General features: G+C 44.7%; 1 protein-coding gene across 1 annotated transcript in view; it reads left to right on the forward strand.

Annotated features, from left to right (window-relative positions):
• The window catches only part of FLT1 (fms-related tyrosine kinase 1), a 174,786-nt gene that overhangs the window by 131,362 nt on the left and 30,490 nt on the right, over nt 1–12,934 (forward strand). The window contains exons 17-19 of the mRNA XM_008580419.1: nt 2,556–2,688; nt 7,296–7,400; nt 11,212–11,325. Of these exons, the coding sequence (XP_008578641.1) occupies nt 2,556–2,688; nt 7,296–7,400; nt 11,212–11,325 (352 nt within the window). The remainder of the gene's footprint in view (nt 1–2,555; nt 2,689–7,295; nt 7,401–11,211; nt 11,326–12,934) is intronic.

Consider the following 12,934-nt stretch of genomic DNA (forward strand, 5'->3'; position numbering starts at 1 on the left):
AGAAGTTGAACTATGGGGCCGGCCCGGTGGCACACTGGAGAGTGCGCCGCTTGGGAGTGCGGCGGTGCTCCCGCTGAGGGTTCGGATCCCATGTGGAGACCGGTTCCCGCTCACTGGCTGAGCGCGGTGCGGGCGCGACACCGAGGGTTGCGATCCTGTTGCCGGTCCCCGGTACAGGCACGACACCGAGGGTTGTGATCCCGTTACCGGTCAGTAAAAAAAGACAAAAAGGAAAAAAAAAAAAAAGAAGTTGAACTATGATTCAAGTCAGGCAGTCAGCCTCAATGCCCGGGCTTTGAAGCACTTGGCTACTCACCTTCCATGCCAAGCACCTAGTAGCTGCTCAGTGTTAATGTCAATTGAAAGAAGAAATATTTGGCAGCTAACACTCTACTATCACACTCCCCTCAAAGCCCTTACTTAAGGTATGTTTGGTGTTCCTCTCATCTGCCTTATTGAGATAAACCATAAAATTCCATAGGTGCCACATGGGGAGACTGTCTACCGTTGCCTATTTCCCTGCCTCTGTCAACACTACTGCTGACCTCCCACACATCCTGCACAAACCCAAGATGTCTCTTGCTAGATTTCAGCTGTCCTATGCTCTTTGAGGACTGGAGATTGTTTCTCATGGCCTTGGCTATATGGACATTGAAAAGTTTAGTAATAGAATCTACTCCAGCAGCTTCTCTAATGAACACCCAGAAAGCAACCTGGTATAGAAATGTATACTCTTCGGGGCCGGCCCGGTGGCGCACTGCTACAGTGCGCCGCTTGGGAGCGCAGAGCGGCGCTCCTGCCGAGGGTTCGGATCCCACATACAGACCGGTTCCCGCTCACTGGCTGAGCGAGGTGCGGGCGCGACACCGAGGGTTGCGATCCTGTTGCCGGTCCCGGTCTGGTACGGGCGTGACACTGAGGGTGCGATCCGTTGCTGGACACGAAAAAAGACAAAAAGGAAAAAAAAAAAAAAAGAAATGTATACTCTTCTACAGTCTTACAGATTCATATGAGTGTCTGACAGTCTGGTCCCTTATACTCTAACACTAGTGGTAAATGCGGCTTGTGACAAATGTGCTTCATATCTTTGTTTCCTCTCCTTATGGAGGCCAGGCAAATCTTTCTGGCTTGAGCTATTTGTCACACATTTTAGTGATAATTTCTGTGAGAAGGAAAGCGATTGCAAGTGATGGATGAGGTGAGCTCTGACAGCCCAGACCAGGGTCAGAAGGGCTGAAGAATGTGGGTGGGTGTGAAATGGTGTGTATAGAGAGGTTGTCTTCCCAACTCCAACTCTGATCCTGTGTAGGGAAAAGCACCACCCCAAAACTCATTTAAATGAAGTTTACATAGCTTTTAGGCAAGAGTTATATGGAAAGCTTGCTTCTTTTCTGTCCTGTCCAAGAGTCTGCCCACAGAAATGCACTCATCAATTCTGGAAATTTGCCCATTAACAGGAAATGTACCCATTGATATGAATCTAACACATTAAATGTAAATCCGGTTATCTATGATCTGAAATGAAGGGTATTTTCTGGGCTTGATTTACATTACCAAGATAAAACAAGCACTTCGAGGCAGATGCCTGCCTTACTCATTTGACATTCTACCAATAGCTAAATGAACTCAAAATATGGTTGTGTATAAGTCTTACACCATATTTACTTCTTGGCCTTTGAAATAATCAATTTCTATTTCTTACTGAGGATAAAGCTTACTCTAATCTCTCTAATAGACCCTATAGTCTCTTCAGGTAGCTGAAGCAACTAAGAGGTTAGTCCTTCTGAGTGTTTAAATACTTCATAAGAAATGTACCTTTCATTAATTACCCCAGGGATCTTGAGTTTACTTTGCCACTTCTTGCCTTTCTTGTAAGCATAGAAAAGCCACAATGCACTCTACCGTTGACCCATCTATAATGTATACACAGAATGACCATGGAAAGTTATTTTTAGTCACTGTTTGGAATGACTTTATAAAAATGCTTTGCATTTTTTAGAAAGATCATCATATAATTGTTTAAGAATAAACACAACACATAAAGTCACTGAAGAATTTGAGTGCATTTTATCCATGATATGATGTTTGAACTAGTACTATAGAAAGGTACTGTGGGAACAGTAAGCAGTTGTTTAACAGAGAGTACATACATGTATGTGATGTGTGCACATGTAAGTGGAGGGGTACTTTCTGTACCTGACCACACAGTTTCAACCAAATGACCCAAAGTAGCAGAAAATATTGTTTTAAACTGGATGTTTGGGTTCTTTTTAAAAAAATTGTTTCCGGGCCGGCCCGGTGGTGCACTGGAGAGTGCGCCACTTGGGAGCGCGGCGGTGCTCCCGCCGAGGGTTCGGATCCCATGTGGAGACCGGTTTCCGCTCACTGGCTGAGTGCAGTGCGGGCGCAACACCGAGGGTTGCGATTCCATTGCCGGTCCCCGGTACGGGCACAACACTGAGGGTTGCGATCCCGTTACCGGACAGTAAAAAAGACAAAAAGGAAAAAAAAAATTGTTTCCGTCTTTGTGACTTTGAGATCTCTTTATTTCTTAGTCTTCTTCTGAAATAAAAACTGACTACCTATCGATTATAATGGACCCAGATGAAGTTCCCCTGGATGAACAGTGTGAGCGGCTCCCTTATGATGCCAGCAAGTGGGAGTTTGCCCGGGAGAGACTTAAACTGGGTAATGTATTTGTTAAACAGACTCAAAACCTATACTGAGCACTCAAAACCTTTACACACAAAAGTAAACTAGACCCAGGATTCTACCCTACAGCTGCTGATAAAGTAGCAAGAGAGCTGGACACAGAGGTAAATCATTCTAAAGGAGTGCTGAGACAACAGTACGAGGTGACAAGGGAGTACCTGTTTGTCCCTTCAGCTATTAGTAGGCACCTTCTCTGAGCAGCAGACACTGGTCTAAGCCCTAGGGATCACAAAGGTGTTTGAGTTTCTTCCATCAAGAAGTTCCATCTGGATACACGCAAAAGTAGACAAGTGAAGGGTAAGGGGAGAGAGTAGTTCCAACAGGAGGCGTACAAGTACAGGCACTCTTAAATCATGAAAACTGTGGAGGAGTTAGAAATTTGTGATCCAGAACATAATTCAAGACGGCAAGGAAAAATGAAATCAAACATTTGGTGAAAGAGTTGGTGACTTCAATAAAAAAAAAACCCTCTGTGCAAATCCACAAAATATAAATTTTGAATTTCCCAGGGTGTTGGGAATGTCCAGACAGAGAAGAAAGTGTAAGGGGGTCATTTAAGTTTCATTTTTGAATAGCAAAGCCTGTTTTCTAGGTAGTGCAGATGCTATAAACAGCAGGCGCATGTGTATTCCCTCAGCGTACCTGCCCCCCCCAGTTCCTCCAGCTCAGACGTCACAATACAAATTAATCTCCAGCCTGTGGTGCTACAAAACAATTGGAGACTCAATTATTACTCCTACCCAAAATGTTTGGATTGTGGCTTCTGAAAGTTTTCCACTCACTCCTGTGTGTGCCAGAGTCATTAGTAGTTGGAACTAGGAAAACAGACTGTGGATCCAGTGTTCCTGGAGCTTATCACTCTCAGTGTGAAGAGCCTGCTGTTTCAAACTCAAGAGCATTGCCCCCTCCCCCCACGCAAATTATATATTGGAGTGAGGGGTATGAGGGGGGCAGAGGGAAAAATGCCTTTTCTTGCTTTTCTCTTGGGCCTTGAAATAACTCTGCTTACACTGAGAAAAAACCAGCTCCAGGAGTATGTTCTTTTTGGCCTGGGGAAGCAACTGGGAAATCAGTTAAAAGCTAGAGACAAGAGAAAGCCAGCGATGGCTGCTGACAGGAAAAAAAGAGAAGAAGAAAAGAAATCAACTAAATTTAGAGTAGTTAAGGGCAGGTGGCACACTGGATGAGTTCCTTCTACAAGTCTAAATTATATGGCAGCTAGTCCAGCCCCTCAGTGACCTTGGCAGGGAACATGGGATAGTTTTCCCACAATCATGAGCCATTCTCAGGCCATGTTGCTTTCCAGAGTTATTAGTCACAATCAAACATGCTTCATCCAGTATAGGACACATGAGCTTTCTGTCCCATGTCAGATTGCTAATCCTTCTAGAATTCCTCTGGGGCTCTGTGGGTTGACATAACACCATTACAGGAGGTGCCCTTTGTTGGAGATCTTTCTTTTTGTTCTTTTCCTTTCCATTGTTGCCACATGCTATGATTTGGCTGATGTCCATTTGAGTGTCTTTGATGGGTGAGAGAAAGTGTATCAAGTCTACTAACTTTGTCTTTCAATGCAGTATGTGGCTGTAAGGCCTGAAGGAATGCTCTTCCAATTAACATGGGAGCAAGGAAGCCCAAGACTCATTTGTTTTTTTAAGCCAAATAAATGACAGAAAGTAATGTGAAATAATGCCTGGCAAGTGAAAGTAACCAACAGTATGTCTGGACCAATGGAGAGAAGAAACTGGTTTGATCGGCAGACTTTCTGGGGTTATAAATGTAGAGAAACACACAAAGTTGTGTCTGATTTCAGCTGTCTTTACTCTGTTGGTTACTATTAGCAGCCCTAGTGAGGGAAATAGGAATTTATAGTATCTGATAGATGGATACAATTGGAACTTGGGATTGAGGTGTTGCTACCACCAAAATTCCTGCAATCCAGGATCAAAAAAATCTCTCTCCCCCTTTTTTTCATGATTCCTCACTAACCTTGGGAGAGAATTCATCTCCTATAAATTTATCACAGAAGTTAGGATAATGTCTGATATTGCATCTTTCTATCGGAAAACAATTTAGAGTTACCTCATACCAGAAACAACACAGGGAGTCTGGAATTTGACAAGTGGCTGGTGCCATGAGCTGGTGCTGTCTCTTGTAAGACCAGCCCTGAATGCCAGAGAGGGCCCCAGCCCATGCTGCCATATACTGTCCCCAGAGTGTCTATGAACCCTGGCCAGTCCAGGACATTCTTGGAGGAGATTCCAGTATTTTATGACAGTGACCTTACACATTTCCAAGCAAGTTAGTGGCATTCCAGGCAAAACCACAGAGAATTTTAAGGGAAAAGAGGGATCAGGCGAGTTCAAGTCCAGTGCAACAGTGCTCTCTGTAACCATGGGTCTGCAGAAGGATTCAATGCGACAGATGATTAAAGAGCCCATAATAGCTTCATTCTGTTTTATGAGGTGGCAGTCAGCTTCCGAGAGAATAAGTGAAAAGATGAAGGGAAGCCAAGTGAGAACCAGTCTATTCTCACTGATAGAAGAAAAGCCCCCAAACTCTCATTAAAACAAAGTGTGTTGTGATGTCTCAGAAGGTAATTCATATGGGCTGAAGTTGTGGAAAACGAAAGGATTCCACCTGCCCCAAACAAGCAAGTGTCTTAGGAGTATCAGGAGAGATTAGTCTGATCTTTCTCAGATTCAGGACACTTTTCATATTAGATGGTAGAAGGCACTGAAGAAGAAAAACATAGTTCTTTCACCCTAAATAAAGCAAGGAATAAACCTCCAACCAAAATGCACCAGTTTCTACCAGGCTGAAGACAGCTTCTGCCAGTGCTCTTCCCATACCAGGTTTCCACATGTGGCACTTTCAGGGTTCACTGGAGGCTTTTTTATTTTCACTCGAGGCCCCATTCTGGCCTATTTCTTGGACAATTTTACATGAAGAAAGAAGCAGAGACTGTATCTCTGCCCATGTTGCATGCTCTGGGAGGACAACATTTAGTAGTCACCACAGATGCATGTATGACCAGAGGAAAATGTGCTCCCCTCCTAATGCAGATTGCATCCCTATGAGATAGATGCAGAGGGACAGCCACAAGGAGGCCCTAATGATTACACTGGTAACTGAAACTTACCCATGGGGTGGTGGGAAGTAGAAGATATTAAGCAGAGGCAAGGTACAGATATTTTTGTCACTGAGTAGTTGTGCATAAAAGTGTAAAGGCTATAATGTGATGAGGAAGCACGAAAGCTTCATTACAAACTTTACAAGAAACTTCAAAAAAATATCCGTGAGGGAAGAGATTGGAAGGAAGAGAGCGAGGAAGGTTAATTAACTGAAGGGATGTTATCAGGATAGTCTGAAAAAGAGGATTTAGTTGAGAAAGGAGGGGTTGTATTAAATTAACACTCTAATTGCCAGGATTTCCTTTTGACTAGTGGCATTTTGTTGTTGTTTATTTTTTCCCCCCAGAAGAGCCAGAAAAGAATGATTTCTTGGGCTCACTCTTCTTTTGGCATATCATGCTGGAGGTACTGTTTCTCTAAGTTCTATTTAGCTGTTTTCTGATGGTGCAAAAAGAGGTCCCCATATATAAAAGGTAGTAAGGAATTCCAGGGAGTGCCTTCCCCAATGGACATCAATCTCAATGTCTCCATCCCATGGGTCCCTCTAGTTGCCTATGACTGTATGAGACTTGCTATGGGCATCCCACAAATTCTCAAATGATACTCTCCATTCTGCACAAATATACAGGGGACTTTCTATACACCAGGCAGTGGGCACTAGATACCGGGAAGATTCAGACATAGTCCATGTCCCTCTGAATCAAGTTGGCTCATGCGAAGGTGGGGAAAGAAACATGTTAACAGTTATTATAGCAGAACATAATGGGTACCATGAAAGAAATCTTGCTTTATTACTGCATTTAGCAGCTACCTCTCTGTGGTTGAAACAAATTGCTACCAGTGGTTGACAGGCTCATGTGAACCATGAGGATTTGTAACCATCATATAAAGATGTAGTAAAAAGACTGGGAATATTCTGACTGCCAAGGAAGTCTGAGAAATGACTTAGCGATTATTATTAAGTTATGGAGCATTATTATAACCCATAGCAGTAACCACTATTCTCTATTTCTCCCTTTGTGCTGAAAACAGATCAGAAGAAATGACCTTACGTGGCAAGAAAAGGGGCTTAGGTTAAACACGGGGAAGACTTCTTGGTAATAATGTTATTAAACAATGGAAGAGACCATCCAGGAATTGGTAGTACCTCTCCTCCAGGAGGACCCTATGAAAAGGAAACTGGCCATCTACCTTCACTGGATGCCTTCCAGGGACCTACCCTAGCTCTGAAGGATGTGGGGGCCTCAGAAGCAGAGTTAAGAGTTGGAAGGATGAGACCCCAAAAACATGTCCCTTACTTTGTCTCTTTTTTGGGGTCAGTTCATTGGAGATTCCATTCAAACTACATGCCTCAGATACACACATAGGAAAAGGCATTTCCTTCCTGAAAAAGACTTAAACTCACCCTGCTGGCTTGGCAAACAAACCAATGTCTTCTTTTCATTGCAGGAAAATCACTTGGAAGAGGGGCTTTTGGAAAAGTGGTTCAAGCATCTGCATTTGGCATTAAGAAATCACCCACATGCCGGACTGTGGCTGTGAAAATGCTAAAAGGTATGTATGCTATAGTTTGGCTTTCAACTGACCCGTCACCTTCTTGTGTTTCCTAAATGTTGGTGCAAGTTGGATATTGCCTAGAAAGAGACACAAGCTATTTCTGCTCTGGTCTCATAACTTTCTTCTACTGCTAGGAGCCCCTTTGCTCCAGGAGTTTTAGGTTAGGCCAGCACAGCTCAGAATAAATCTTCTGAAAGGAACAATCCAGCATGGTCCATGGGAAAACAATCTCTGTCACCTCAAAGGTCTTTCTCCTCTTACATCTCAGACTCTAGACTATCAGGGACTTAAGCCTATTACAACCACAAGTTCAAATTTTGGCATGCTCCACTATGACTCTGTAATGGAAACTTAGCTGCACATCATAAATCCCCAAGGCTTAGCTTGGGCTTGACCTAACGATAAAGTGAAACTATGAAGCTACAACAGCTTAGTTGATCATAACTCTAAACTATTTTATACTGTTGAGCCACAACCATAAACCATTTCCTCTTTAGAAATTTTTTTTAAAAAATTATCTTTCTAGTGTTGAAAGATACTACCACTCTATGAAGCACTGGGAGGTAAAGCTAAATCACACAGTGATTTATGAACATCACCGTAAAACAGACTGAAAATGAAAATCAGTGAAAACTGTGTAAACCAAATGTTTCAAAGATTCAGGTGTTCTTCGAAGTGTAGAAAATACCTCATTTCCTCATTTGTGATGGAATTTTCATTTACTTCAATTCACTTTAAGGTTCCAAAACCAAAAAGAAACAGGACTGAAAACTCAAAGGGCAGTTATTAGCTTCCCAAAGTATTTTGAGGCCTGGGAAGCTATGCACCCAACTAAGCAGGTACACAGCACAGGCTCCAGGAGAAAGAGCCATTTGCTTTGGGAGACTTCAAAGTTCCTAATCTTCCAGCACTGACTCCATTATTTCAAAGGCCTGTGTAAAGATATTTTCCATCTCAAAGGGCTGTCCTCATCAAGGAAAGACTGATAAAGCTCAACAAAGAACATGCCAGTTCTACTCTGAAAGTAGCCTGGGAAGGCGTTTTGCATCCTTAAGTCAGGACTTTGGTTACAGGTGGACTACCCAGATGATGGCAGGCATTTCTGTAAGAATACCTGCATGCTGACACCCTACCCCAGATTCTAAAGAGAAGAGACATCAATGTGTCTTCTATGTGAGAAAGCACCAGATTAGATACTCAATATATTAGCTTGAACCACACAAAACTGCCATTTTTCTAATTTTTTCTCAACAGCCTTGTGAGGTAGATATTGTTATCCCCAACTTGCAGAGGAAAAAGGACTCAGAAAGGGTTAGCCTTGCAGATGCAAAACTCCTTCCCAGGCTACATTCAGAAAACTGGCAGGTCAACTTTTACCATTCTTTCGTTGATGAGGATAGCCTTTTGAGATGGAAAATATCCTTCCATGGGCCTCTGAAATAATGGAGTCAGGGCTGGAAGATTAAGAACTTTAAAGTTCTCTGACAGAATCTGCGAGGCCACACAGCTGCACAATGCAAAAGTAAGCGTTTGTTTGCAAGTCTTCCAGCTTTCAGTACAGTGCTCTTTCCCCCATACCACAGTGTCACAAAAGAGGGGCTGCAGAGATGTGGCCTCCTGGAATTGGCCTGTTGCTCCAAAATTCTGTAAATGATCCTGGCCTGCTTTATGGAGAGAATCCAGTATCCAACCTAGACATAAGTCAAAACCAAATCTGGAGGCATCTGTTTCCTCAGCTAGTCTCATTTCCCTGCTCACTGCCGCACACCATCTCCAAGAGACACAAGTCTGATGTCCATGCTATCTGTTGTGGGTCCAAGATAACACCTGTGGCCCTGCCTATAAATGGAACAGTCTGAGCATCAGAGCCTGTTTTGTTCCTCTGTGCCAAAGGGGCATAAATGCTTACAGGGACTGATGAGTTTGAAAGGAGAAGATTTTGACTTGAGATGTTTCTTTAAAGACCCAGAGAAATTCTCTTTTTTATATAATATGGAAATCGTGTATGTAATATCTTTATAAATGCATATCTTTTTTTTTTTTAGCCATCACCACTGATTGAAAAAGATTGCCAAATTACCCACTCTATAAAATTCCTATAAAACCATTTTCATTCAGCTTTCTTGCTTAAATTGATTGGCCATCTGTTTCTAGGAAAAGTAGAAATGGCAGAATGTCAGACAAAGGCCATGAGTCAAAAACTCTTTCAAAGTGTCCCTGAGCAAAAACTTTAACCTTTTTGGACCTTACACCTATGTCTGAAATAAGGAGAGTACTCATGTTGTTTATTTATCCAAAAACTGTTGAGCATCTATTGTGAGCGAACCCCAACTCCAATGGGAGGCTTCAGAAGTTTATGTGGTTATTACTAAAAAATGATTTGCGCTTATTTAAGACTATGTTGGTACCTACCACAATGTTAAATGCACATACCTTTGACCCACTTCCAGGGCTCTGTCCTACAGAAATACTTGCACGAGTGCACAAAGATTATACACATGCTGTCTATTATAGCATTATTTGTAATAGCAAAAGAAAAAAAACAAACAAACTGTGGACAGTCTAAATGTAAGAAATACAATTAATCAATTAAAAAGAACAGAAAAAGTCTCTGACACATTGAAAAAGGGGGAAAACATTTTAAAAATACATACACATGTAATATATATGATCCCACTTATGTAAACCCTCAAAAAAAAAAAAACCTTTGATTGGGTATATATATTTATAAATCATAGAAAAAGGTCTGAATCCCAAACTATTAACAATGGCTCCTTCCAGGAAGGTAAGTGGGTTGGAGCAGCTTTCACTTTTTTTTTTTGTCTTTTTTTGTGACCGGCAACGGATCGCGACCCTCAGTGTCGCGCCCGTACCGGACCGGGACCGGCTACGGGATCGCAACCCTCGGTGTTGCTCCCACACCTCGCTCAGCCAGTGAGCGGCCGGTCTGTATGTGGGATCCGAACCCTCGGCGGGAGCGCCGCCGCGCTTCCCAAGCAGCGCACTGTAGCAGTGCGCCACCGGGCCGGCCCAGCTTTCACTTTTTATTCTAGATCCTTTTACTCCATATCTTTTCACTCAAACTCATACTGTTAGAATATTTTACAAGATGACTTTTATATTTCTAAAAATAATTTAGAAATTTGTAAATGCCTTAGAAATTAACCAATAAGAACAGGCAGTACAAACTCAATTGAGGCTTTAAACTCCACTACTTCTTGGACCGATATGGCTTATCTCTGAGAATGAAGTTGAAGTCAGATGCTATGGATCCTCACAACCATTGATAACCCTGTGAACTCCAGGGAGGAAAAGGTTATAGGGAGAAGATAACACATTGCAAAAATGTTTACAGAAGTGGCCATTCTGCCCTTGTAGGCTCCTTGTGCTGCTTCTTGTGACTCCCCAAAGGAGGAGAGTGAGAAAAACGGGGGGAGGGGGCGGGCACACCCCTGCCTGAACCGTTCCTGCTGCAGCTGGTTCTGACATAAGAGAAGCCTTCTGAAGGCACTTTAGCAGGGTGCCCAGCTCTGAGTCAGCGCATTGCTGAACAGAACTAAGTCCACCAAGAGGAAATGTCCAGTGACTAACCCCACACCGCGCTGGGCCTTACTGTAATCAAAAGGATGTTGGCTCAGGAGGATGGGAGAAATGAAAACAGTCTGGAGACTTGGCCTTTCTGCAGAATGTGGGGAAGTTAATGAAGCAACCGGCTGAGCACTGACAAACAAGGAGGGCAGGAATGCTGCCTCCGGCGGAAGGAACCCCATTGTCCTGTCGCCCTGACTCTTCCTTGCTTCTCACACAGAGGGGGCCACAGCCAGTGAGTACAAAGCTCTGATGACTGAGCTCAAGATCTTGACCCACATTGGCCACCATCTGAACGTGGTTAACCTGCTGGGAGCCTGCACCAAGCAAGGAGGTAAAGGAGAAGGGGAGGGCCTGCTCCATCTCCCCATGCACACACTCAGAGAAGAGTTCTCTGACATACAGCACCTTCTCCCCACCCCTGTTCTTCCTCACCTCCAGCAAAATGGCCTCTCAGTAGCTCCAGAGGAAACAGTGTGTCCATTTATAGAAGGGTGCTGCCATCCTAGAAATGCCTTCCCTGTCCAGTTAAGTTAAAGACTCTGAGCAGGACTCCCTTTCAGATCTCCTTCCACAGCCTCTAGGCCAAGTGGAGGGCATTTTTCTCTCCATGACTTTGAGGGAGTGTAACCAGAGTTAAGGTAAAAGAGTAGAAGGTTGAACATTCCTTGAGGCTTCACCTCAAGGAATGAATGAATCAGTACTGTTAGGATCCCAGGAGGAGGTGGTGTGGGGGACAACCAGAAGGGCCCTTCTCTTCAGATCCTCCATGCGGACAGGCCTCCCCGACTGGGGCAAGTGGCAGGGACAGGGCCGTGCCTTATGATTAAGGGCTCCAGCATGATCTCGCAGATCTTTCTTTCTTCTCTTATAGCAAAGTTAGTGCTTGGGTGTAGATGTGTGACCGTTGCTTGGTCCAGAAAGAAAGGTGCAAAGGAGCTGTGCATCCAAGTGTTTCACAAGCTCCCAACGAAGTGAGTAAGGATGAAGTGTAGCTGGGGAACACCTGCCTGCTAGGAGCAGCAGCGGGCGAGCTAGGAGCTAAGGACCGGGGAGGCCAGAAACAGAGCCTTAGGGACCTAGACACCGCCCTGCCTGCTTCTCCATTATCCCTTGATAAGCTTTTCTTAAGTTCTCTGCCGTGGCAACCTCGCCCTGTGTGCCTCAACTTCGCACCCGTAAACTTCACCACGGATGACGAGACAACCCACCTCTGAGCTCCGTGAAACCGACGGCAGGATGGAAGGACCTTCCGAGCGGGAGGGTTGCTGGGCCCCAGACAGGCCCCGAGATCGGCCCCTTCCTCCCCCTCGGTGGGGAGCCGTGCAAACTCTAGGGCGACTTCCGCTCTGGAACTCTGACGGAAGAGGAGGTGCTGTCAGGATTTCTAACATGCATTTAAAAGCCAGCGAAGCCCCCAAAGTAACGGAAAACCACCCCACCGGGCCGGCCCGTGAGCCTCGGAGAGCAGCGGGGCGCCCGGCCCCTCCCTGCAGGGCAGAAGCGCAGCCCGCCGGCTCCCGGCAAGCCCCGGGGCAGCAGCTCCGGGGTCACGGGGTCACAGTACGGGGATCACTTCTGCTTTGACCTGGAAGTGGTCCTTGCACCGTGGGCCTCACGCCTAGCCGGGGCGTGTGGTGGGAAGGCAGGGCAGGGCGCGGGAGCCCTGCAGGGCACCGCATGGAGCTCAGTGCAGCTGGACTCATTTCCCAACCCTTCTGCTTCTTTTATTTTTTTATTTTTATTTATTTATTTTTTCTTTCTTAATTTTATTTTGTCGCTATACAATGTGGTTGATTATTGTGGCCCATCACCGAAACCCCCCTCCCTCCTCCCTCTCGCCCCTCCCACCCAACAATGTCCTTTCTGTTTGCTTGTCGTATCAACTTCAAGGAGTTGTAGTTGTTCAGTCTTCTTCCCCCCACCCCCCCCCCCCCCCCCCC

The sequence above is a fragment of the Galeopterus variegatus genome, unplaced genomic scaffold, assembly GCF_000696425.1.
Source record: "Galeopterus variegatus unplaced genomic scaffold, G_variegatus-3.0.2 Scaffold2085, whole genome shotgun sequence".
Classification (NCBI taxonomy): Eukaryota; Metazoa; Chordata; class Mammalia; order Dermoptera; family Cynocephalidae; genus Galeopterus; species Galeopterus variegatus.